Genomic DNA, 22,746 nt, shown 5'->3' with positions numbered 1-22,746 from the left:
AACTAAAACAGAGTTTTTCCAGTACACAAAGTTCTCTCAGAAGCGATCAGGCGAGAATGGAAGGAACCAGAAAGGGCTCAGTTTTTCTCAAAATCTCTTAAGCGTAGGTTTCCCTTCGGAGGAAGACTTAGCGCATGTATGGAACAAAAGGCCGAAGAAGTCACATGCAGCATTTTCCCAGGTTTCTCGCAATACTGACTTGGCATTTGAGGACATGGGCATCCTGAAGGATGCCATGGATAAACGTGCCGATTCCCTACTAAAAAAAAAAGCATGGGACTCGTTCATGGCAAATCTTAAACCGGCCATGGCTTCAACCGTCGTTGCCAGAAATTTGGAGCACTGGCTAGAGCAGTTGAAGCAGCACATCAAGGAGGTACCTCCCGAGAGGATACCATCCCAGTACTGTCGAAGGCAGTGGCATATTTAGTGGATGCCTCAGCATAAGCAATCAGAATGTCCGCTAGGACTTCAGCCCTGGTAAATTCAGCGTGGAGGGGCGCTCCAATTAAAAACTTGGTCTGTAGACTCCGCTTCTAAAGTGAAACTCTGTGGTCTCCCCTCTAATGGGGGATCTACTTTTTGGTCCTGACTTAGAGGCCATTTTAGATTTAGATTTTAGGACCGCAGACAAGAAAGGCTTTTCCGGCAAAGAAGAAGACGCCTTTAATCAAAAAGAATTTTCGTCCTCTTCAGCAAACCCAGGTCCCCAAGGAAACATGATCTAAAGAAGCCCTGGGGTTTAGAAAGGGGAAGACGTAGGGCAGCTATTCTGTTCAGATGTCCCGAACAGCCAGCTAAAAGCCAGTGCTGGTGGCCCTGCTGTGGGAGGGAGACTTCTAGCCTTCTTCCCTCAGTGGCGGGCAGTAACCTCCAGTCCGTTTGTCCTGAATGTTATCTCCCAGGGGTACGGGCTGGGGTTTTCGGAGAGCCCTCCAAACCGCTTCTTTGTGACCCAGGTCCCCAGAGCACTGGACAAAGCCCTAGCCCCAATATCCCTTTTAGAAGCACCAGGGGATAATTATTCCAGTACCTCAGGAGGAAGGTCTAGGGTTTTATTCTCATTTTTCTAATAAAAAACCCTTGGGAAAATTTTGCTTAATTTTGAACCTGAATCTCCTGAATCGGTCCATTTGTTACAAAAGGTTCCGCATGGATACGATCTACTCTGTAAGGAAAATTACTTACAGGGGGTGTTTTATGGCTTCCATAGACTTCAGGGATGCTTACCTGTACATTCCAATAGCGGTAGCATCCCAGAAATTCTTGCGTCTGGCAATCAGCTCAGAGTGCACGATAGCCCATTTGCAATTCAGAGCCCTGCCTTTTGGTCTATCCTTGGCTATGAGGATCTTCACCAAGGTCATGGCGGAAGCCTTGGCGCCTCTGAGGATCCAGGGAATCATGATAGTTCCATACCTGGACGATCTGCTTCTATTCGCCATCTCAAAAGATCAACTGATGGGGAATATGAACAGAACAAAATACCACTTGCAAGACCTAGGTTGGATCCTGAACGAGGAGAAGTCAAACTTAGTCTCTTCCCAAGTGATAACATTTTTGGAGTACAGCATTGAATCTGTTCAACAAAGGATCTTCTTGCCGGAAGAGCACTGCTGTAATTGAGGCTAGATTCCCTTCTGCCCATGATAAAATCTCCTGGGTGATAGATTGAAGTATCCAACTCCTTGTACCTCCCCGTTTGTTGAGATATGCAACCGTAGCGATATTGTCGGATAGAATCTGTAGATTGTGACCGCCGATTTCCGTCTGAAATGCCTGCAAGGCTCTCTGAACCGCTAGAAGCTCTCTCTGATTAGATGAAGCTCTTGCTTCCCTTGAGGACCATTCTCCCTGTGCCATTGTGTTGCTGAGGTGGGCTCCCCATCCCCAGGAACTCACATCTGTTGCGATTCTCTGGGATATAGGAATGGACCATGGTAGACCTCGTGAGGTGCAGGTGTGTCCACCACAAGTTTCTTTTTACCCTGAAGGATAACAAGACCCTTGATTCCAGGGGGCTTGAAATTGAAGTGCTGAATCTCTGTTCCCATCTTGACCGCTAGTCTCAAGACTCTTTGGAAGGCTGGATGAATAGGGATGTGCAGATAGGTATCCCTCAAATCCAAAGTGGCCAAGAAGCAGTTTGGGTAAAGCAGGTTTGTGATTTAGAACACAGTCTCCATACAAAAGTGCTTGTACCTGATTGAACGGTTTAGAGACCGGAGGTTCAGGATAAGCCGATATTTTCCTGACAGCTTTCTGATGACAAATATATGGGTATAAAATCCCTTGCCCTGATCCGACTGGGGAACCGGGATCAAGACCTTTTGATCTAACAAGTCTCCAACTTGGAGACCCAGGGCCCTCGCTTTTACCCGATCTTGGGGAGGGAAGGTGACCAATAATCGCTCTGGTGCCTGGCAAGAAAATTCCAGCCTGTACCCATTGGTCACCAGGTCCAGGATGAATGGACTTGAGGCGTCTGCTGCCCACTGTGGGAGAAAAGCCTGAAATCTTCCTCCCACTGTGAGACACGAGTCACTGTGGCTTGGCGGGTTGTTGAAGGGTTAAACAAGACGCCCCCTCTACCTCTGCCCTTGTGCCCTGTCCAATGTTTTTTGGGCCTATTGTCCCTTTCTGAAGGACCTTGCTGCCTACTTTGGCCACAAAATTTTTTTCTGGCTGTCGGCTTTTTCTTCTTCTCTGGAAAGGCCTTTTTTCTATCGGCCGTGCGTTCCAGTGCCTCTTGCAGACCTGGGCCAAAAAGATGATCGCCTGTTAAGGGAAGACCACATAGGCGCAACTTTGAGGCAGCGTTGCCTGACCAGGTTTTAAGCCATAGGCTTTTTCTGGCCGAATTCACTAAGGCCGAGGTCCCATCTGTCATTCTTACCGACTCTGCGGAAGAATCAGCCAGAAACCCCACTGCACGAAAGAGGAGAGGGAAAGAATTCAGAATCTGCTCTCTAGAGGTACCTGCCAACAAATGTGTTTGTATTTGTGTCAACCATACTTCTAAATTTTTGGCTACACAAGTGGAGGCCAGAGCTGGTTTAAGATTCCCAATGGCTGAGTCCCAGGCTCTGGGAAGGAGGATATCTCCTCTTTTATCCATTGGATCCCTAAGCGTGCCCATATCGTCAAACGCTAGGTCCGAGTTTTTTGAAAGAGGTGGGTCTAACTTAGGATTTTTGTTCCATAGCTGCGCTGTGTCCTCTACAAAAATGGAAACCTTTTAGGTTACCGGAAAAGAAAGGTTTTCTCTCTGGATTTTCCCACTCCAGCTTGATAGTATCAAGAAGGGAACTATGCACAGGAAAAACTCTAGCCTTTTTCTTATGCAAACCTTCGTACATAAGGTCATGTTTAGACAATTGTACCTTCTCTTCTATATCAAGTGTTGTATAGATAGCCTTTAATAAGTCATCTACATCTTCCAATGATAACTTATACCTTGAGCCCTTTGCAGATTCTCTATCTCTGGAGTCTTCACTCTCTGCACTCTGCTGTGGAGCACTAGGACCGGCTGAAGTCCTAACTGGAGATGGACCCTCTGAGGGGACTTGAATCTTGTCAACTAGTTTTAAATGAGCTAGACGTAGACGTAAGCTCATCTCTAACAGAAGTCAGCATTTTCTGACAGGGGACAACCGGGTCATCCTTAACTAGGCTGTCTATAGTGGTGCAGCAAACTGCTTTGCTCCACGAGGAGCTCAATTTGTTTCCGCAAACTGCACATTGCCTTTTTGGTGGCTGCACTTGGGCCTTGTCCTGAGTCTTGGCCTGCAAGAGAACAAATGACCCCAATAAATTTTACCTCACATACACTCCATAACACCCCGTGCAGGAGAAAAGGAAAATGTGCTCCCTTCACCTAGTCCGTACTGTTTACAAGGGGGAGAACACTCACAGGATGTGCAAGTAAAATACACTTCAGGCTTACCTGTGAGGTGCAGGTGTTAGGGCCTGCTTCTGCTGCCTGTGCAGGTGTCGCAGAGGAGTCCATCCTGCCCCTGTAGTGGTCTGCTTTCTCTGCTGGGCTTCACCCTTTTTAAAACCACCAGCCTCCCAGTTTGCGCCATTCAGAGACCAGAACTAGCATCTCAGGCGCCCGCCGATGACGTCACCCTGCCGGGTACTTCCTGTGGGCCAGCTTGGAACACAAGTTCCGCCCCTCTACACGTCTGGCTTCCTCTCTTCCACTGCACACTCCAGACAGGATATTTAGCAGGGAAAATAAGCAGACTGCCACCATGCGGCTCGCGGGCAGGAGCTCAGACGAACACTGGGGTGCTGGCATTCCACACGCACTGAGAAGCAGGGACAGCAGCCACAAACCTACTCCCCCGGTGGAAGTGCGGCTCTGGGACCTAAGAAGAAGGTAGGAATACCACCCGATCGCCACAGGAGCCAAGCTCATGAGACTTAGGGGAACCAGTTCCAAGAAACATGTTACCTCCCGTCAGAAGAAACCACCAGGGCCTGGAGGACCGCCCTTTTATCTGGTGGGGGTTAACGCGTTTCCTGTCCTGATAGGAGGAGCCCTAGGTCTCATGGGCTGTCCTGGAAAATGCTTAGAGAAAAAAAAAAAAAAAAAGACTGAAAGTAAGCACTTAAAATAATTTATATGTGCTTCTAACTGCATGGTCTCTTTAATCAAAGATAAGCATGAGGATCCTAAGCTAGCAACCTTTGGTGTTAAAACATCCATTCCCATTTGCCTTTTCACAAGCCACTCCTGACTAGGAAATTCTTGATCCATACACTAATGTCTGAATAGCTTTTACTCAATTTTTAATAAAAGAAACACTTTAGTATGATTCTTGATAAGCAAAAAAAATAAAAATTAAATAATATCACTTTAACAGAAAGACTGTATTACCGGCACACGTATACAATGGAAAAACATAATGAGAGTGTACAATAAAAGAATAGCCCCTCACCTATATATGCGTTTCGCTAATGCTTCAGCACAGACCTGCCATGCATCATGTGAAACTTTCAGTTGTTCAAAATAGGCCAATGCCTGAAATAAAAATAGAAAAAAAAAAAAAAAAATATGTATGAGACTATAATTTAATGCGGTGCACAGAAGACATTTAAGCACTTCCCTACCCGCCTATAGTAATATGACGTCCACAGATGGGATCTCCCATCCTGGGTGGACGTCATATGACGGCCTCGGGTTCCCGGCCACCTAGGGGGCGGGGGCGCGCACGCCCGCTGCGTTGCTCGGGACCCGGTGCGGGTGCCCAGCGGCCGGGATGTCCGCCGGGCACCCGCGATTGCCCGTTAACCGGGCCGGACCGTGGATCTCTGTGTGTAAACACAGAGATCCACGTCCTGTCAGCTCAGAGGAGAGCGATCTGTGTTCCCAGAACGGAGGAACACAGATCGGTCTCCTCCCCTTGTGCGTCCCCTCCCCCTACAGTTAGAAGCATTCCCTAGGAAACACATTTAACCCCTCCCGGCCCCCTAGTGGTTAACCCCTTCACTGCCTGTCACATTTACACAGTAATCAATGCAATTTTATAGCATTGATCGCTGTATAAATGTGAATGGTCCCAAAAATGTGTCAAAAGTGTCCGATGTGTCCGCCATTATGTCGCAGTCACGAAAAAAATTTGCAATCGCCGCTATTACTAGTAAAAAAAATAAATAAATAATTTTTTTCTTAAATGCCATAAATCTATCCCGTATTTTATAGACGCTATAACTTTTGCGCAAACCAATCAATATACGCTTATTGCGATTTTTTTTACCAAAAATACGTAGAAGAATACGTATCGGCCGAAACTGAGGAAAAAATGTTTTTTTTTTTTAAAAATTGGGATATTTATTATAGCAAAAAGTAAAAAATTGTGTTTTTTTCAAAATTGTCGCTCTTCTTTTGTTTATAGCGCAAAAAATAAAAACCGCAGAGGTGATCAAATACCACCAAAAGAAAGCTCTATTTGTGGGGGAAAAAATAAAAAGGACGTCAATTTTGTTTGGGTACAACGTCGCACGACCGCGCAATTGTCGTTTAAAGTGCGACAGCGCTGAAAACTAAAAATTGGTCTGGGAAGGAAGGGGGTGAAAATGCCCGGTATTGAACCAGTTAATCTAAAAGGCACAAAAGTGCATTGTTCTTTTAGAACTCATATTAGAGGTACCAATAGTTGGGTATATTTCCAAATAAAGAACAGTATATATTAAATAAAAAAAACATTTTTGATCATTATCAGAATAACAAAACATACACGCTCTCTGAAGTCAGCGTTAGCATTTGGGTTTAGTCCAAGCAGGGCTTGTTCATCCATGTCTGCTGCTATACTTCAAGCTCCCTATTTCTCACAATAGGTTTGCCCCTTTCTGGCACAGTAGAATCAACCAACATCTGCCAAAGAATGAAAAAGCAAAGTTAGGAGAAACATGGTATTTGCAAAAACAATGGTGGTGCTAGTCTCAGCAAAACTCTAACACAAGACTAGGAACAACAACCTGCACAGTGTTATTACCATAAACTACATTTACATGCACAATCCCAGCATAGAACTGACAAACGTAACAATTTGTACAACCACAAAGAAACAGATTTTTACTTTATATTTATATAATAAAAGCACCTAATGCACTAAAAAGAAGTGAAAAATTAAATTAGGACTGCTTAATTATCATGAAGCAAAATTCACATGGGAAAAAAAAAAAAAGTCTCAGCTAAGCGGTTAGACACCCAAATCAAGTTTAAAGTGGAGCTTCACCCAAAAAGGGAAGCTCCGCTTGTTTGCACCCTCTTCCACTGCTTCACTCCCAGTTTCCCTTGCCCAAGATGCCCGGTGCCTACACCGAAGCCGATTGAAGAATCGGCTCAGGTGCTGACATTACTGGATCCCTGAACAGGCAAGTGTCCTTATATTTAAAGTCAGCAGCTACAGTATTTGTAGCTATTGACTTAATTTTTTGGAGGGAGACTGAAGCTTCTCTTTAAATCAGCAAAATATATTCCAGGTGCATCAAAACAAAGGGTCTTCAATATCCTACAGTCTGTTTTCTTTATAAAGCAGCTACAACCAAAGGAAAAAATCTGCCCTTGCTCTATGTGGAAGCAGTAGCCTTTCTGCAGAAGTCCAACCTAGTCCCTAATAGGTCTGACCTATAGGTTGTCAAGCAGCAAAGCTCATGCTCCCCACTGATTTGAGAGCTCTGAATGCAGGGTGTGTCAGTGACCTGTGCAGAGAGATCACCGTTTCCATGCAGGAAGCAAGGGTCCCATTCTGTCACATGCTGGCAGGAGACAGGCTTTTTTAGGAGCAAGAAAGCAAGAAAGGAGTCCAATCTATAACTAAGCTTAAAATGGCTCCCACTCCCCTTAAAGTGGATGTAAACCCAATGTCATCCTTTCTAAACTACTGCCATAGGGGTTACCTATAAGGATATACATGCTTCCTGCATGTGTCTTTACCTGTCAAATATCTCCCCTCTGTCTGTTATTAGACCCGAAAAACTGCAGATTCTGTGGGTGGGTCTGTTGTCTGGAGCTCGGTGGGTGGAGTCGTGATGTCAGTAGACTCCCCGCCCACCTCTACACCCCCATTGTCAATATGCATTTTCTCCTGTTTATTTCTAACACTGAACTTCTGCTATGATCTCTAACATCCAGTGAAAAGACAGGAAAGTAACCACATGACTTCAGAAGAAAGGAGTGGGGGAGGGAATTAAAAAATAATGCCTGTGTCTTAGGCTAATGCATGAGATGTAAATCACCTGTCACTCACAGCAAGGGGGAGGATTTGACAAAGTTTTTCTCAGTTTGTCAAGAATTGTCTCACTGAACAATAAAAGAGGATTGCTCAGAGACGGATTAGCTCTTTGTGGCAAGACTGGGCTCAAATGATAGAAAATCTTATACTCTACAGTATAATAAAAAAAAAAAACTCCTATTCTAACTCCCCTGTAGAAGAAGATGCTTATCTATTATCAGGGCGCTCCAGTCACATAATCGGCTCCCAGTGGCAGCTTTATGGGAGAAGAGGGACAGCTGACAACAGAAGCCCCATAGTAAGCCTATGGGCAACGTTACTGCTCAGGCATTCAGTCTGTTGGCGCTCTCTCCTCTCCCCTGAAGCCACAGAGCTACAACAAAGCTGAATAACTACAGGAATGTTGATTACAGTTAAAGTAGAAAAGACTACCCAATAACTCATCTGTTACGTGATGCTTCCCCTTTTCTCTAAACTCTCTGCTTACATTTTCTAATAAAATCGCTTTCTGAATACTTTTTTTGTACCTTTTTTTTTTTAGTTTTTTTGGGGTTACCACAACGGTAGAGAAGGTCTGTGTACTGCAGAGCAGTGGTTCTCAACCTCACTCAAGTACCCCTAACAGAGCATGTTTTGGGAATTTCTCTTAGATAAAATAGCTATCCAAAATACCAAGCCATTGACTGATTTAAAGCACCTGCGCAAGATAAATAAAAACCTGCAAACATGGCCTGTTGGGGTACTTGATGACTGAGGGTGAGAACCACTGCTGTAGAGGGTTGCCAAATTCCCTATAGCTGTGACATCAAGCTACTACCATTAATAGCCACCGAGAGAGTTCTAAGACCTGGAGGGTCAGAACATGCGACTGCAAAAGGGAAAAAAAATAAACAAACAATTTATTAGAAAGTATAAGGAGTGCGCTGAGAGGCTGAGCCAGTTACTGATCAGGCATTAGGCTCCATTCACACTAGCGCGTTTTTTGATGCATTTTGCAGAAATGCATGGGAATTTTTTAACATGGGTTCCTATGGAACATGTTCACATCAATGCTTTTTTGTATCTCTGCGTTTTTGGAAAGGGTCGGGGACTTTTTTTCATGCAAAAAGCAGCGTTTTGCATGTAATGGATTTCAATGGACAAGCATCAAAAACGCAAGTGCACCGTTTTTGCAGCGTTTTTGCAGCGTTTTTGGTGCGTTTTTGCCGGTTTTTTTTTTTTTTTGTAATTTTTTTTTAAGACTGTAAAAAAAAAAAAAAAAAACCGCAAAACGCAAATCGCGGCAAAAACGCCGCAAAAACGCCACAAAAACGCTACAAAAACGCTGCTCGCGTGAAAAAAAAACCTCCAAAAACGCTCAAAAGCAACATGCATAGGTGTGAATCGAGCCTTAGGGTGGATCCTAACTTCATAGTTTGGATCTTTCTAGAGTAGCTTTGTGACGCCAGCTGACAGAAGTACTAAAGTGCAGTCCTATGACCCACACTTTGGGGCTTTGTACTGCAGTGTACTGCTACACTGGCAGCACAAGGCATCACAGCCATTAAAGTAGAAGTCCACCCTAAAGCTAAAATCCCTGCATCTACAGATATCCATGATCTAACACTAACCTATCTAGCCCTGTAGAGAAGAAATCAGCATACATACCTTTTTGAAGTCGATCCGACCCGATCCAACGCTGAGCGGTCAGCCACGGCTTCGCTGTGGAGGCGGGTGCAGAGGATACTGCCGACGGAAGCCCCATAGTAAGGTTATGGGTGACATCAATCACCATTCATTTCACAGCCATTGTTGGCTGTGTCCTCTGCAGAGCTTCCCCTGCTGGAGACGGGATCAGATCGGCTTCAAAAAAGGTATGTATACCGATTTCTTCTTTACAGGACTAGATAGGTTAGTGTTAGATCATGGATTTCTGTACATGCAGAGATTTTAGTATTAGGCTGGACTTACACTTTAAGTTCAGAGGGTGGCCAGGATGTGGAGTTTACAGCTTTTCATTTTTTGTGAAAAGGTGAACTTACCCCTTTTTTCTGAACAAGCTGAAGATATATTCTAACTGGTTATTATACACTGCTGCTCCAGGCTGCATGCTCCAGTTCAAGTAACCTCCCTCTGGTACTTATCTCAATGAATAAAAAGGAGTTCTCTCATAAGATGAGATGCAGAGGCAGGGCAGTGATGTCACAATCACCACCTTGTACAGTCAAAGAACATCTTGTGTTCATTGAAGGAAAAAAACAAAAAACAAAAATAAAATAAAAAATAAGACAATTTCTGTGAATTGCAGCAGAGCTAAGCAAGCTACCCCCTGTGGGGAAGCTGCTGCAGGGAACCCCAGCAGAACCCCGACGTTTGCAGTAATGATAGTAGTAGCACCGACCAAGCAGCCAACCAGGTATGAGATATACATACATACTTTGTGCCAAGCTGGACCAATAAAACTTTATAATATAGATGATTCCTGGAGTTTAACTTTAAATTGGTTCTCAACCTAGATAGTTTTTTTTTTACCTTAATGCATTGCCTGCATTAAAGTGGTTGTAAACCTCCAACACGAAATCTGAAGAAAACATGTATTTCCATAGTGTGTACTTGCCTATCTCCAAAGCACTAAGTGTAATTAATCTCTGTTGCTTCATTCCTCTGCTATCATGAGTCACTTCTAACAAGTTCTCCTTACACCAAAAGCTAAAAAGGTGACCAGGGAGGGCTCTCCAGCTGATTGACAGCCTTGACTCTGTTCCTGTGTGCAGGGGGTGTGTCATTTCCCTCCAATCAGCTCTCAAAGCTTGTGTACAGTGTGTAACTGCAAATCCCTGCCCTCTGCTTTGTGAGTGTGTGAAAAAGCCTTTAACTTTGAGTTTTACAAGGATGTACACAACAAAGTGCTGCAGACAAACAGGTACAACTTATTTAGGATAATTTGTTTCATCTCTGTGTATCAACTAAGGCCAGTCACTTCCCTGGGTGTATGTAAGGGTTTACAACCACTTTAAGGTAAAAATATGTCAACCTACCTGTCCTAACCCCATCAGCCCTTTAACACCTACCTGTCACCTCTCATGCTTCAAGTGGTTGTAAAGGCTGAAGGTTTTTTACCTTCATGCATTCTATACTCACCTGAGACCCATCTCGATCCATTGATATGCACAAGAACCGAGGCTGTCCTGGGGCTACGTCTCCCTGTCAATCACAGCCAGTGAGTCAAGAAGGAGAAATCAGGAGCAGAGCCGAGCTACAGCTCTGTGTGTGTCTTATGGTCACACAGGCCAGGGCTCAGGAGCGAGCACGCACCAGTGCGCCCATAGCAAGTGGCTTGCTATTGGGGGCACTGGTCAGAGGGGGTGCCAGAAGCACCGGCAGAGGACCGAGAAGAGGAGGATCAGGGCTGCGCTGTCCAAAACCACTGCACAGAGTAGGAAAGTAGAACATGCTTTTTTTTTTTTTTTTTTTTTAAAGCCAAACCTTTAAAGCGGTAGTAAAGTCCGCTGCAGTATCTTCTTTTTTGGGGTCCCCCAGGTGGGTTATACCATAATGTACTAGTATGCACAGTGGAGCTGCATGATCCTGGAAAAAATGAGAATCACGATTTTCTGGCTTACAATAAAGATCATGATTCTCTGCGAAACATTATCTTTGACACTATACAAAAAAACTGCTACTGTTTTTTTTTTTTTTTCTTTAATTCATTGAAGTATATTTTTTTCCAAAAAATTGCATTTGAAAAACTGCTGCACAAATACAGTGTGACATAAAATATTACAACGACCGCTATTTTATTCTCTAAGACAGCGATGGCACACCAGATGTTTTGGAACTACATTTCTCATGATGCTCCACTACACTGCAGAGTACATAAGCATCATTGGAAATGTAGTTCCAAAACATCCGGGGTGCCAAGGTTCACCATCACTGCTCTAGGGTCTGTTAAAAAATAGATATATAATGTTTTGGGGTTTCAAGTAATTTTCTAGCAAAAAATACCGATTCCAAATCCATGTTTTGTTCTGAGAGCAGTGACAGATCGTGTGTTCCTATTAGCTAGGAACCACGATCCGTCACTTCCTCTAGTCAGTCCCCTGCCACTTCAGTTAGAATCACCTCCCAGGGAACACAGTTAACCCCTTGATCGCCCCCTAGTGTTAACCCCTTCACTGCCAGTGACATTTTTACAGTAATCAATGCATTTTTATAGCACTGATCGCTGTATAAATGCCAATAGTCCCAAAAATGTGTCAAAATTGTCCGATGTGTCCGCCATAATGTCGCAGTCACGATAAATTCGCAGATCGCGGCCACTACTAGTAAAAAAAAAATAATAATAAAAATGCTATAAATCTATCCCCTATTTTGTAGACGCTATAACTTTTGCGCAAACCAATCAATATACGCTTATTGCGAATTTTTTTTTACCAAAAATACATATCGGTCTAAACTGAGAAAATTTTTTTTTTTTTTTTAAATGGGAATATTTATTATAGCAAAAAAGTACAAAATATTTTTTGTTTATAGCGCAAAAAATAAAAACCACAGAGGCGATCAAATACCACCAAAAGAAAGCTCTGTTTGTGGGAAAGAAAGGACGTCAATTTTGTTTGGGTACAGCGTGGCACTGTCAGTTAAAGCGTCACAGTGCCAAAACGCAAAAAATGGCCCGGTCATTCAGCAGCCAAATCTTCCAGGGCTGAAGTGGTGAAAGTGTAATTTTTTTCCCCAAAAAATTGCATTTGAACGACTGCTGTGCAAATACAGTTTGACATATAAAATGTCTGGGGGTTCTAAGTAATTTTCTAGCAAAAAAAAAAAAAAAGATTTTAACTTGAAACCAACAAATGTCAGAAAAAGGTTTAGTGTTTAACTTCCCTCATTTACACACCAAAGTGTATTCCTTTGATCTAAAGAACAAATCAGTATAATGTTTATACTTAAGTTCCACTGCTAAAGAATGTTGTGATTCTTGGCAGACTGCCCGTTTTTTTTTTTTTTTTCCTTTCTTTTGATGGCTGTTGCTTCAGCAAAGCAGAGGGAATTCTCTGCATAGAAAGAATCGGGAAATACTTTGTCAAGAATGCAAGGTGGGAAAAAAAATAAAATAAAAATCATGATAACGATTCTTAACGAATCATGGTGCAGTTCTAACAGGAGTCACACCGCAACAGCACAGATTGGGGCCATAAATGTTTGCTGACCTGTGCAGCTTAGTGTACATCAAGGCTGACAAGCAGGAGGAAGCAATTATGACAGAAGAGACCAATAGAGTCTCTTCTGTCATACATACCCTGCCTGTCAGATACTTTTCGCAAATGCTGACTTTACTACCACCTTAAAGTAATCGTAAAGCTTCTTAGTTAAAAAGCGATTGTAAAAAGGAAAAATGTTTAAAAAAAAAAAAAAAAAAAAAAAAACACACAACAAACATGTCATACTTACCTGCGCTGTGCAGTGGTATTGCACAGAGCAGCCCCGACCCTCTCCTGCTATAGGGGCGCTCTGGGCCTCTCCTCCTTGCCAAGTGCCCCTATAGCAAGCCACTTGCTGTGGGGGCACTCAAACGTGCTCGCTCGTGAGCCAGCGTCCATGAGACACAGGGTGCAGCTCATCCCCGCCCCATGCTCCTGCCTCACTGGTGGTGATTGACAGCAGCAGGAGCCGAAGGCTCCTGCACCTCTGCCAATCAGGAGGGAGATATACTGTGGCGTGGCAGGGCAGCCCTCCTGTGTGAAATCACGTACCTGTAAGTGCACTGGGTCTGGTGACCTGTTCCCACTGTGATTGGACACAGCCGGAGCCAATCAGCGGGTCCAACAGACCTGACGTTTGCTGGAACCTCGCTACCATTCTGAGGAGAGGCAGACCGCCATTCTGTGAGAGAGAAAGATGGAGATCTTTGGTTCCTGCCAAGCAGAAACACAGATCTCTGTCTTCCTCCAGTCAAAGCACCCCCACAAAGTTATTAGCCCCTTCCCTGACAGTGTTATTTATACAGTGATCAATGCATTTTTTTTTAGCACTGATCACTGTATTGGTGTCATTGGTTCCCAAAAAGTGTCAGATTTGTCCACCACAATGGAAAGGAATTTTTTCGCTCATCGCTGCCATTACTAGTAAAAATATAAAAAATAAAAATTCCATAAATATATCCCATAGTTTATAGACGCTATAACTTTTGCACAAACTAAACATACGCTTGAGATTTTTTTTTTTTTTTACAATAAATATATAGCAGAATACATATTGACCTAAATTGATGAATAATTTTGACTTTTTTTATTGGGTATGTTTTTATAGCGCAAAAAATAAAAACCGGAACGGGGATCAAATACCACCAAAAGAAAGCTATATTTGCGTGGAAAAAAAAATTGGGTACAGCTTTAGCACGACCACGCAACTGTCAGTTAAAGTAACAGTGCCATATTGCAAAAAAAATGGCCTGGTCATGAAGGCGGGATAAACCTTCCGGGGCTGAAGTGGTCAATACTAGGGTTGCACCAATACTAGTATCGGTGCTGATACCGAGTATCTGCACAAGTATCGGTACTCCTGCAAATGCACCGATACCTGAAACCGATACTGTTAGGGTTGGTTCTTTGAGCTGTCAGTGGGTCTCCCCTGATGACAGACGAAGTGTTAAAGAAGTCTGGTAATGGGAGCTGTCAATGTTTATTAACAATATTGCTCAGCAGCTTAAACACTAAAATAAAAAAGAAACATTGTTACTTTTTGAATCTGTTTCCTCATCTGCAAATCAAAAAGGATGAACAAATGTTACTCTGTTTAACCCCTTATAAACCAATAATTTACTCTAATCAGCCTTAAAGCGGAGTTCCACCCTAAAGTGGAACTTCCGCTCATCGGATCCCGCCCCCCCTCTGGTGCCTCAATTGCTACCTTTCAGGGGGGAGGGGGGTGCAGATACTTGTATAATACAGGTATCTGCACCCACTTCCGGGAATAGCTAGCCGCAAATGCCTGCCCCCCCCCCCCCCCCCCCCCCGTTGTGTGAAACACACAGTTCCCAAAACACAACGGGGACCAGTGTAGACGTAAGTGTTCATTTATTAAAAAAGTCAGCAGCTGCAGTATTTGTAGCTGCTGGCTTTTAATATTTTTTGTTTAAGGTGGAGCTCCTCTTTAATTAACTCCCTATTCTCCCCCATGTAATTAAATTTTCCTGCTTTTTGTTCACGTCTATTTTATAAACGATAAACAATTAAAACTTTTGTTTGCTTTGTTAGTGAATATTTTTAGTTTTTTTTACACATATATATTAACATATATTTACACATTTCACATTGAAAAAGTGCAAAATTAAAATCGATTTAATTTGTAAATAACTTTTCAATTCTTTGTATCATTGCTGACAGTTGAAGTAAAAACAAAAAATAGTTGAGGTAGGTATTGGTAATTGGCGAGTACTACAAAAAATATATAAAAGTATCGGTACTCATTAAAAAAAAAAAAAAGGTATTGGTGCATCCCTAGTTGATACCACTTCAGTGCAGTCTCGCTCGTGGCACCATTGCGCTTTTCATGGTCTCACAGGAGGCTCAGAAGCGTGAGCCATCAGTCAAGTCCTGTGAGGAGGGAGTGGGGCCGAGCTGCGTTGTGTGCGTTTATAGACACACACAGCCCTGCCCACACAGGTGCCCCTAGCATATGGCTTGCTGAGGGGACACTCAAACAACAAAGGGAGGGGGACAGTGCCAGTTGGGGACCCAAGAAGACAGGGATCGGACCCACTCTGTGCAATACCATGGCGCAGAGCAGCTAAATAAGCATATTTTAATAATAATAATAAAAGGCTTTAGAATTAAGCAAGATAAACATTGAATGAAAATGTAACCATACTGTGATCAAAGCACTTTTTACACGTTTTACTGATGGCCACAACTACACAATATCCAGAATAACATGGAACTTGTACAATGTGTTCCTGTGCAGGTCTAGTCCTTCTATGGAATGACACCTGAGTGATACACACAGTGCTGTCCGGTGATCACATGATACAATGTCTCCCTCCCCTCCCCCCCGGACACGTGTGAAGTCTCCCCGTACATGACACATGGAGCCTCTCCCCAGTCCGCACAGACTGACTCCAAGCACAGACCGCAGGCCATGCCCATGTGCCGACTTACAGGGCCGCCTTCACATACATAGAAGCATGGCAGAGAAATGCCAAACCCCCCTCCTGTCAACCGGCTTCCTCACCTTCCCCGCCGGTCACTGCTCCATGAGGCGGCTCCTCCTCCCACCCGCCGCTCCGTCGTATTCTATGGGATAGCCTGTATGTAGCACGTCGCAGCGTCAGTAGATCAACACGCAGCGGCGGACCAGACAAGCCGAATACTCCAATAACACGTTCCGCCTGGCAGCGCGCTCCGGGGCGTGTCGTCATGACGCAAAGACGGGCGCGCGGATCGTGCAATTGCTGTAGTATTGCATGAGATGACGAGGCGTATGGGGGCATCTGCACGCCATCTAGTGACGGGATTGAGGTAGTGCGCAGGTTGGAGATTGTAGAGCAGTGCTTTGTTTTAAAAAGGCCATGTCACCAACTTAAAAAATGACAGGTACAAAAGAATTAAGTCGTTTTTTTTTAAATGTTTATTTGCAATTATTTTTTTTTTTATAAATACAGCATATAACAGATGCATTGAATCACTTCCCAGGCCAGTTCTGCCATTTCTCTCCTACATGTAAAAATCATAATTTTTTGCAAGAAAAGTATTTAGAACCCCCAAACTTTATATATATATATATATATATATATATATATATATATATATATATATATATTTTTTTTTTTTTTTTTTAAGCAGAGGTCCTAGAGAAAAAATGGTGGGTGTTACAATTTTTTATGTCACACAGTATTTGCGCAGTGATGTTTTTAAACGCAATTGTTTTTGGAATAAATACACTTTCATTCATTTAATGCAAACCCCCCCCCCCCAAAAAAAAATTACAATATACTATAAAACAGGGGTGCCCAACTGCTGGCACACTTTGATGTGGTCTGCCATCTCCTGCTCTGGGATGGCAGGTTGGCAAGCCCAGATCGCGGGCTTTCGACCCCCTATCCCCAAGTATCAGTGTGAAGAACGGAAGCGGCACTAGAGGAAGCAGAGCCAATGCTTCCTGTATAGCGCCGACTCTGGTCACAGATGCAGTGATACCAAATGTACTCCGCCTGTGACAAGAACAAAACAGGAAGCATCGGCTCTGCTCTCTACTGCAGCCACATGCTTCCTGCAGAGCTCCTGTCACACTGATGCACGTTAATGGCGGGTCAGGAACCCGCGATCTGGGACAGCAGCCACCAGGGATACCCACCGCCAGTGCCAGCAGTACCCAGCAACAGTACCAGTGCCAGCAGTACCCACCAACAGTGCCAGCAGTACCCACCGTCAGTGCCAGCAGTACCCACCAACAGTGCAAGCACCACCCACCAGAAGTACCAGCCAGCAGACACCACCAGCAGTACCAGCCTTGGAGGACAGCCAGCAGCAGCTGCCAGCCATACCTGCCCTAGGGACAGCAGCAGCTGCCAGCCATACCCGCCTGGGGGACAACAGCAGCCAGTGATACCTGCAGGAATCCCAAGGAAGAAGTGATGATTGAGGCCAGTAGAAGTGCGGGTAAACAGCAGTGCCAGCAGTACCCACCACCAGTGCCATCAGCACCCAGTAACAGTGCCAGCAGTACCTACGTCCAGTTCCAGCAGTACCCAGCAGCAGTACCAGCCCTGGAGGAAATCCAGCAGCAGCTGCCGGCCATACCTGCCCTAGGGACAGCAGCAGATGCCAGCCATACCCGCCTGGGGGGCAACAGCAGCCAGCGATACCTGCAGGAATCCTGAGGAAGAAGTGACGCTCAGTTGAGGTGTAAAGTGGCACTCGCACTTCAAAAGGTTGGGCGCCCTGCTAAAAAGATGATGTTACACAATTTAAATAGACACCTAACATAGATACCTAAAATTGCGCACACTTTTCTAATGGCGCCAAACTACAGTACTTAAAAATCTCCATAGGCGACACTTTCAATTTTTTTAGCGGTTACTAGTTTAGAGTTACAGAGGAGGTCTAGTGCTGAAATTATTGCTCTCGCTATAACGTTTGGAGCGATACTTTATGTGTGGGATGCACACCGTTTACATATACGGGTGCAACCTATGTATGCATTTGCTTCTGCGCACAAGCACAAGTGGACAGGACGCTTTACATTTTTTTTAATTATTATTTTATTTATTTATTTATTTATTTTTTACACTATCCCTTTCAATTTTTTTTTTATCACTTTTATTCCAACCACAAGAAATGTAAACATTCCTTATGATAGAAATAAAGCATGACAGGTCCTCTTTATGGAGAGAGAAAAAAAAACATTGCTCTCTGCTTTCCAGAAAAAAAATCCGGGGATCTCCAATCACATTGGAGAGCCCTGATAGACACGGTGGACAGCAAGGGAGGGGTACGTGTATGTCCCCATCCGCTGCCTTTAAAAGCAAATAAGCGGATGATCAGCCACTAGAATGGCTTTTACAAAATAGGGGAAACGGTGGCAAAAAAAAAAAAAAGATACCAGGATGATGCCTGTAGCTGCAGGCATCATCCCGGTATAACCACCTCAACCTAAGGATGTCCATGGATATTCTATGGTCAGGAAGTGGTTAAATAATTTACCATACTAATAACACAAAAATCATAACATTCAAAATAACCCTAATTAATAAAGAATACTATATACTGTAATCACATACAATGTAACAAATAGAATGCCAGTAATATTGCCAGTTGGATTTCAAGATCCACTACCACTCAAATAGCAAGCAATTGTGTTGCAAGTTTGAAAATTACTTGCTAAGCTTTTGCTAGACTTGCCAGGCTTCACAGGTTTGTTGCACAATTGCAGCAAGTCTGCATTGCATGACTCCAGATCAACTTTCTTTCAATCAGGCCCTGAGTGGCCTGCTACCATTTTCTGGCTATGTAACTGTTGTGTATATTTGTATGCACTGATTGGCGGTGCGCCAGTGTCAAATTTCTTGTTAAATCGCAATAAAAAGAATTTTGGAAAAAACATTGCCAGTTGGACTCTGTTTATCAGCAAAAAAGAATCACAGAGGTCATCAATATTCACCCCCTCATACACTGAGACAAAGCAGTATTAAACCTCAAAGCAAACATTTATTATATTGTTATATTGCAGCTTACCAATTCCTAGATGCAATGGCTGCATTTGTTTCCTTTTTTAGTCTTTCTTTCTTCTATTTCCTTCTGGTGATCTGGCCAGTAAGTCTGTTTTTTTTTTTTGTTTGTTTTTTTAACAGAAAAGCTCTCTTGCAGTTACAGAGATGAGACAAACCATTTAACACTGATAGGTGCTTAAAATTATCAGCTTTTGTTTATTTATGTAAAACCTTTATCCCAAAAGGAAAAAACAGTTGCTGTAACTGCGGTTGCCAACCAGTGGTCTGTAGACCACTGATGGTCCACGAGAAAATTATGGTGGACCCAGGGGTTCTGCCTCAAATAAACTTTGTGGCAGATGTTTACTGCCCAGTGTTGTTCTCAATGCACGCTGACAGTCAATATTATCAGCACACATTGATACTCGATGCCTCCTCTGTAGTTCCAGCTCCTGTGAACTCAGAGGGAGGTGCTGGGAGTAGTGCAGAGAGCAGGAGGTGAAGAAGGAGGGGACTTCCAATGGCAGCGCTAATCACAGAATGGAAGGGAGCATGGAACTCGAACACATGGCTGAATAAGGAGGTGAGATCCAATGAGTCTATGTAAGGCAGCTGTGTGATGCAGAGTGTGTATGTGAGGGGGCAGAGAGCCAGAGCATTGTGTGTATTAGGCTATTTTCACAATGAGGTGCTTTGCAGGCGATATAGCGCTGAAAATAGCGCCTGCAAATCGCCCTGAAAGCGCCGCCCAATTCACTCCAATGTGAAACCTGAGGGCTTTCACACTGGAGAGGTGCGCTTGCAGGACGGTCAAAAAAGTCCTGCAAGACGCATCTTTGCAGCGCTATAGGAGCGGTGTATTCACCGCTCTTAAAGCGCCCCTTCCCATTGAAAACAGTGGGGCAGCGCTGCAAACCTGCCTTTGCGGGTGGTTTTAACCCTTTTTTTCGGCCACTAGCGGGGGTTAAAACCGCCCCACTAGCGTCCGAATAGTGCCGCTAAAACGACAGTAAAGCGGCGCTAAATATAGCGCCGCTTTACCGCCGACGCCAGGCCGCCCCAGTCTGATAGTAGCCTAAGGCATGTCAAATTCATGTTAGTGGTCTGTGGACTTCAATATTGTGAGTTTAGTGGTCCATGAGGTCCGAAAGGTTGGCAACCACTGATCTAGAGTATCTAAACAGCGACATAAGTCCTCTAAGTTGGCTATTGAGCAGGTATAAGGTTTAAGTATCAAAAAACTTTTTCTTAAGAGACTCCGAAATGTAACAGCTTAGATTTTATCAAAAAGCATACATTTATTTAATTTTTGTGATAAATCAATCAAGTATTTTAAAGCTGAAGTTTAGGCATAGCAATGTTTATATACTGTAGTTACATCGGTCCAGCTTGGAACAATGTAAGTATATGTGTGCCATAACTGTAGAATCCCTATTGAAGCTGAAAATCACTGTACTAGGCACTGCTACTACAGAAATTGCACCACATTTCTGGGTCCCAATGCCAAGTTGCTGCCCCTGCTACTTAGTTAACACAGGTTTTGACATAAACATAGATAAGAGCCTCTCCACCTCGTCCAATCAGACAACACTTTGCATTTATTGAAAAAATTCAGTGTTCCCTGAATGGCGACTGTGGCGAGCAAGTGACCTCCTGTGTTCACAATTCACCAGGGCACCCATTCAGCACGGGACACCGCTGTTAGTGGAGATCACTGTAGTAGGGATTTCTATTACAGTGATTTCCAGCTTCTACTGGGATTGCATAGGCATGGCACACACATACTTACATTGGTCCAAGCTGGATCAATGTAACTCTGTAAAAATTGCCATACTTAAACTTCATCTTTAAATGTTGTTTGTTTTCATTAATGATTTTCCTCATGCCAACATGGTAGCATGCTACTACATGTATGCTGCCATGGATTGGCGACAAGAAAAGGAAATTATGAGGTAAGTTTGATACAAATATCCATTATGTAGCTGCCAAGGTAGCAGCGCTCTAAATCTACTGGGGTTGTTGGCATTGCATTCCATGAAGCTATCTTTTGGCTTTGGGGTGCTTATACAACAGAGACGTTTCTAGTAAATAAAGTATAACATGTGCATATGTGATCTTATTGGCAGATTTCTGTTTGAAACACTTGGTTTAGAAACACAACTCTTTAAGCCCCTATTCAAATATGCATGATTAAAGAGTTAACTCACCTCTATAAAAAAGGGGCATCTATAGATAAAAACAAACTGTGCAGTTCTGATTAAAGTTGAATAATGCCCTTACTATAGGTGTAGGCCATTTATGTACCTCCCAAAGCCTTACTGGAATACCCCAAGGATATGGCTAAGCTAGGCCTACTCATTACTGCTCACCTCCTCCATCACAGGAGTGACCTCTCAGACGTTGAGTTACTGCATCAGGGAAGAGAGAACATGTGGGGGGTTTGGATCAGAGAAAGAGCTTACTCCTGTGATGGCGAACGGTAATGACTAGGCCTCACTTAGCAACATCCCTGGAGTATTCCAGTCAGCCTATGGGAGGTATGTAAATGGCATATACCTACTGTATATTAGGGGCATTATTCAATTTGAGTCAGAGCCACACAGTTTGTTTTTATCTACAAACAACCTTAACCTGCATAGGCAGTTTTTGTAAAGGTGAACTGACCCTTTAAAGAGCATTTTCAAAAGCACTTTAATGCTCAACACCCGATTTCCATGTTATTCTATTGAGCCTGTTGACATGCCTGTTGAGTGATGTACTGAGTAGGTAGAGGAGCTTCATTGGGGCATTTTTGGTTCCAATAGACTTAAATAGTTTCACCTGAAAAAGACATACGTAACATCTCCACCTAGTAACATTATTATTATTATTATTATACAAGATTTATATAGCGCCAACAGTTTGCGCAGTGCTTTACAACAGGAGGGCAGACAGCACAGTTACAATACAATTCAATACAGGAGAAATCAGAGAGCCCTGCTCATTAGAACTTACAATCTAGGAACATGTATAACAATTAATAAAAAAAAAATGTACAAGGCTAAAAACATCAGGAAAGGGTAAAACGCGCAAATTTTTTTTTTCCAAAATCACATGAAAATGGTCACACTCGAGTTTGAATCGAGAGTAAATCGCATGTCAGGGCAAAAAAAAAACATGTTGTGCATCTTTGCAATATATGCCCATTTCCCATGTTCCTGCAAGTACAGAAAAATACCTGTTCAAATGCATTTGGCAAACACAATGCCTTTGTTAGACTGAAATCACAAGGAAGGGTGTCAGCATTGCCCACTTGTCTCTTGGTAAACTAAAGAATCCCTTATCTTATTTCTATAAGATAGAAGGGAGCAAGGTCAAGGTTTATCGCTCCCCACATTGCTTTTATTTCACCGTGATCACTTTAAAAACATTTTTTATGTATGTTGGTTTTCAATAAACCTACCTTTTTGGCCTGCACTATTGGAGCCCTTCCTCTCCTTTTTTTCTACATATTTTGTGTGGATGAGAGTTGCCGTGGTGTTTCTACTGGATAGCTGCCCCTCCAGTTTGGTTGGTACTTACGAGGTCGTTGAAGCCAAGTGGTGATACTATCGGAGACCCTGGGCCCTTGTATCCATTTGGGAGATCCATTCCTTTTGAAATCCAGGCTTTTTACAGGATTGGATTTGTGTTGCGGGACTCACCTAAATATTTTCCTTTTCACATATTCATTTATTTCACGATGTTGGACTTTATCATTCATTTTTTATATAATGATTATTACATCGTTCACCATTTGTGTATACACTTATCACTTTGTTTTAGCACTACATTTTT

General features: G+C 43.3%; 1 protein-coding gene across 1 annotated transcript in view; it reads right to left on the bottom strand.

Moving 5' to 3' along the window:
- XPOT (exportin for tRNA) overlaps nucleotides 1-16,152 on the bottom strand; it is a 105,062-nt gene extending 88,910 nt beyond the window's left edge. The window contains exons 1-3 of the mRNA XM_073620136.1: nucleotides 15,954-16,152; nucleotides 6,246-6,382; nucleotides 4,947-5,029 (exon numbers count right to left, since the gene is read on the bottom strand). Of these exons, the coding sequence (XP_073476237.1) occupies nucleotides 4,947-5,029; nucleotides 6,246-6,305 (143 nt within the window). The 5' untranslated portion in view covers nucleotides 6,306-6,382; nucleotides 15,954-16,152. The remainder of the gene's footprint in view (nucleotides 1-4,946; nucleotides 5,030-6,245; nucleotides 6,383-15,953) is intronic.
- Between the last annotated feature and the right edge of the window lie 6,594 nt (nucleotides 16,153-22,746).

This window comes from Aquarana catesbeiana, linkage group LG03, assembly GCF_042186555.1.
Source record: "Aquarana catesbeiana isolate 2022-GZ linkage group LG03, ASM4218655v1, whole genome shotgun sequence".
Taxonomy (NCBI): domain Eukaryota; kingdom Metazoa; phylum Chordata; class Amphibia; order Anura; family Ranidae; genus Aquarana; species Aquarana catesbeiana.
This window is presented reverse-complemented; position numbering and strand designations above follow the sequence as displayed.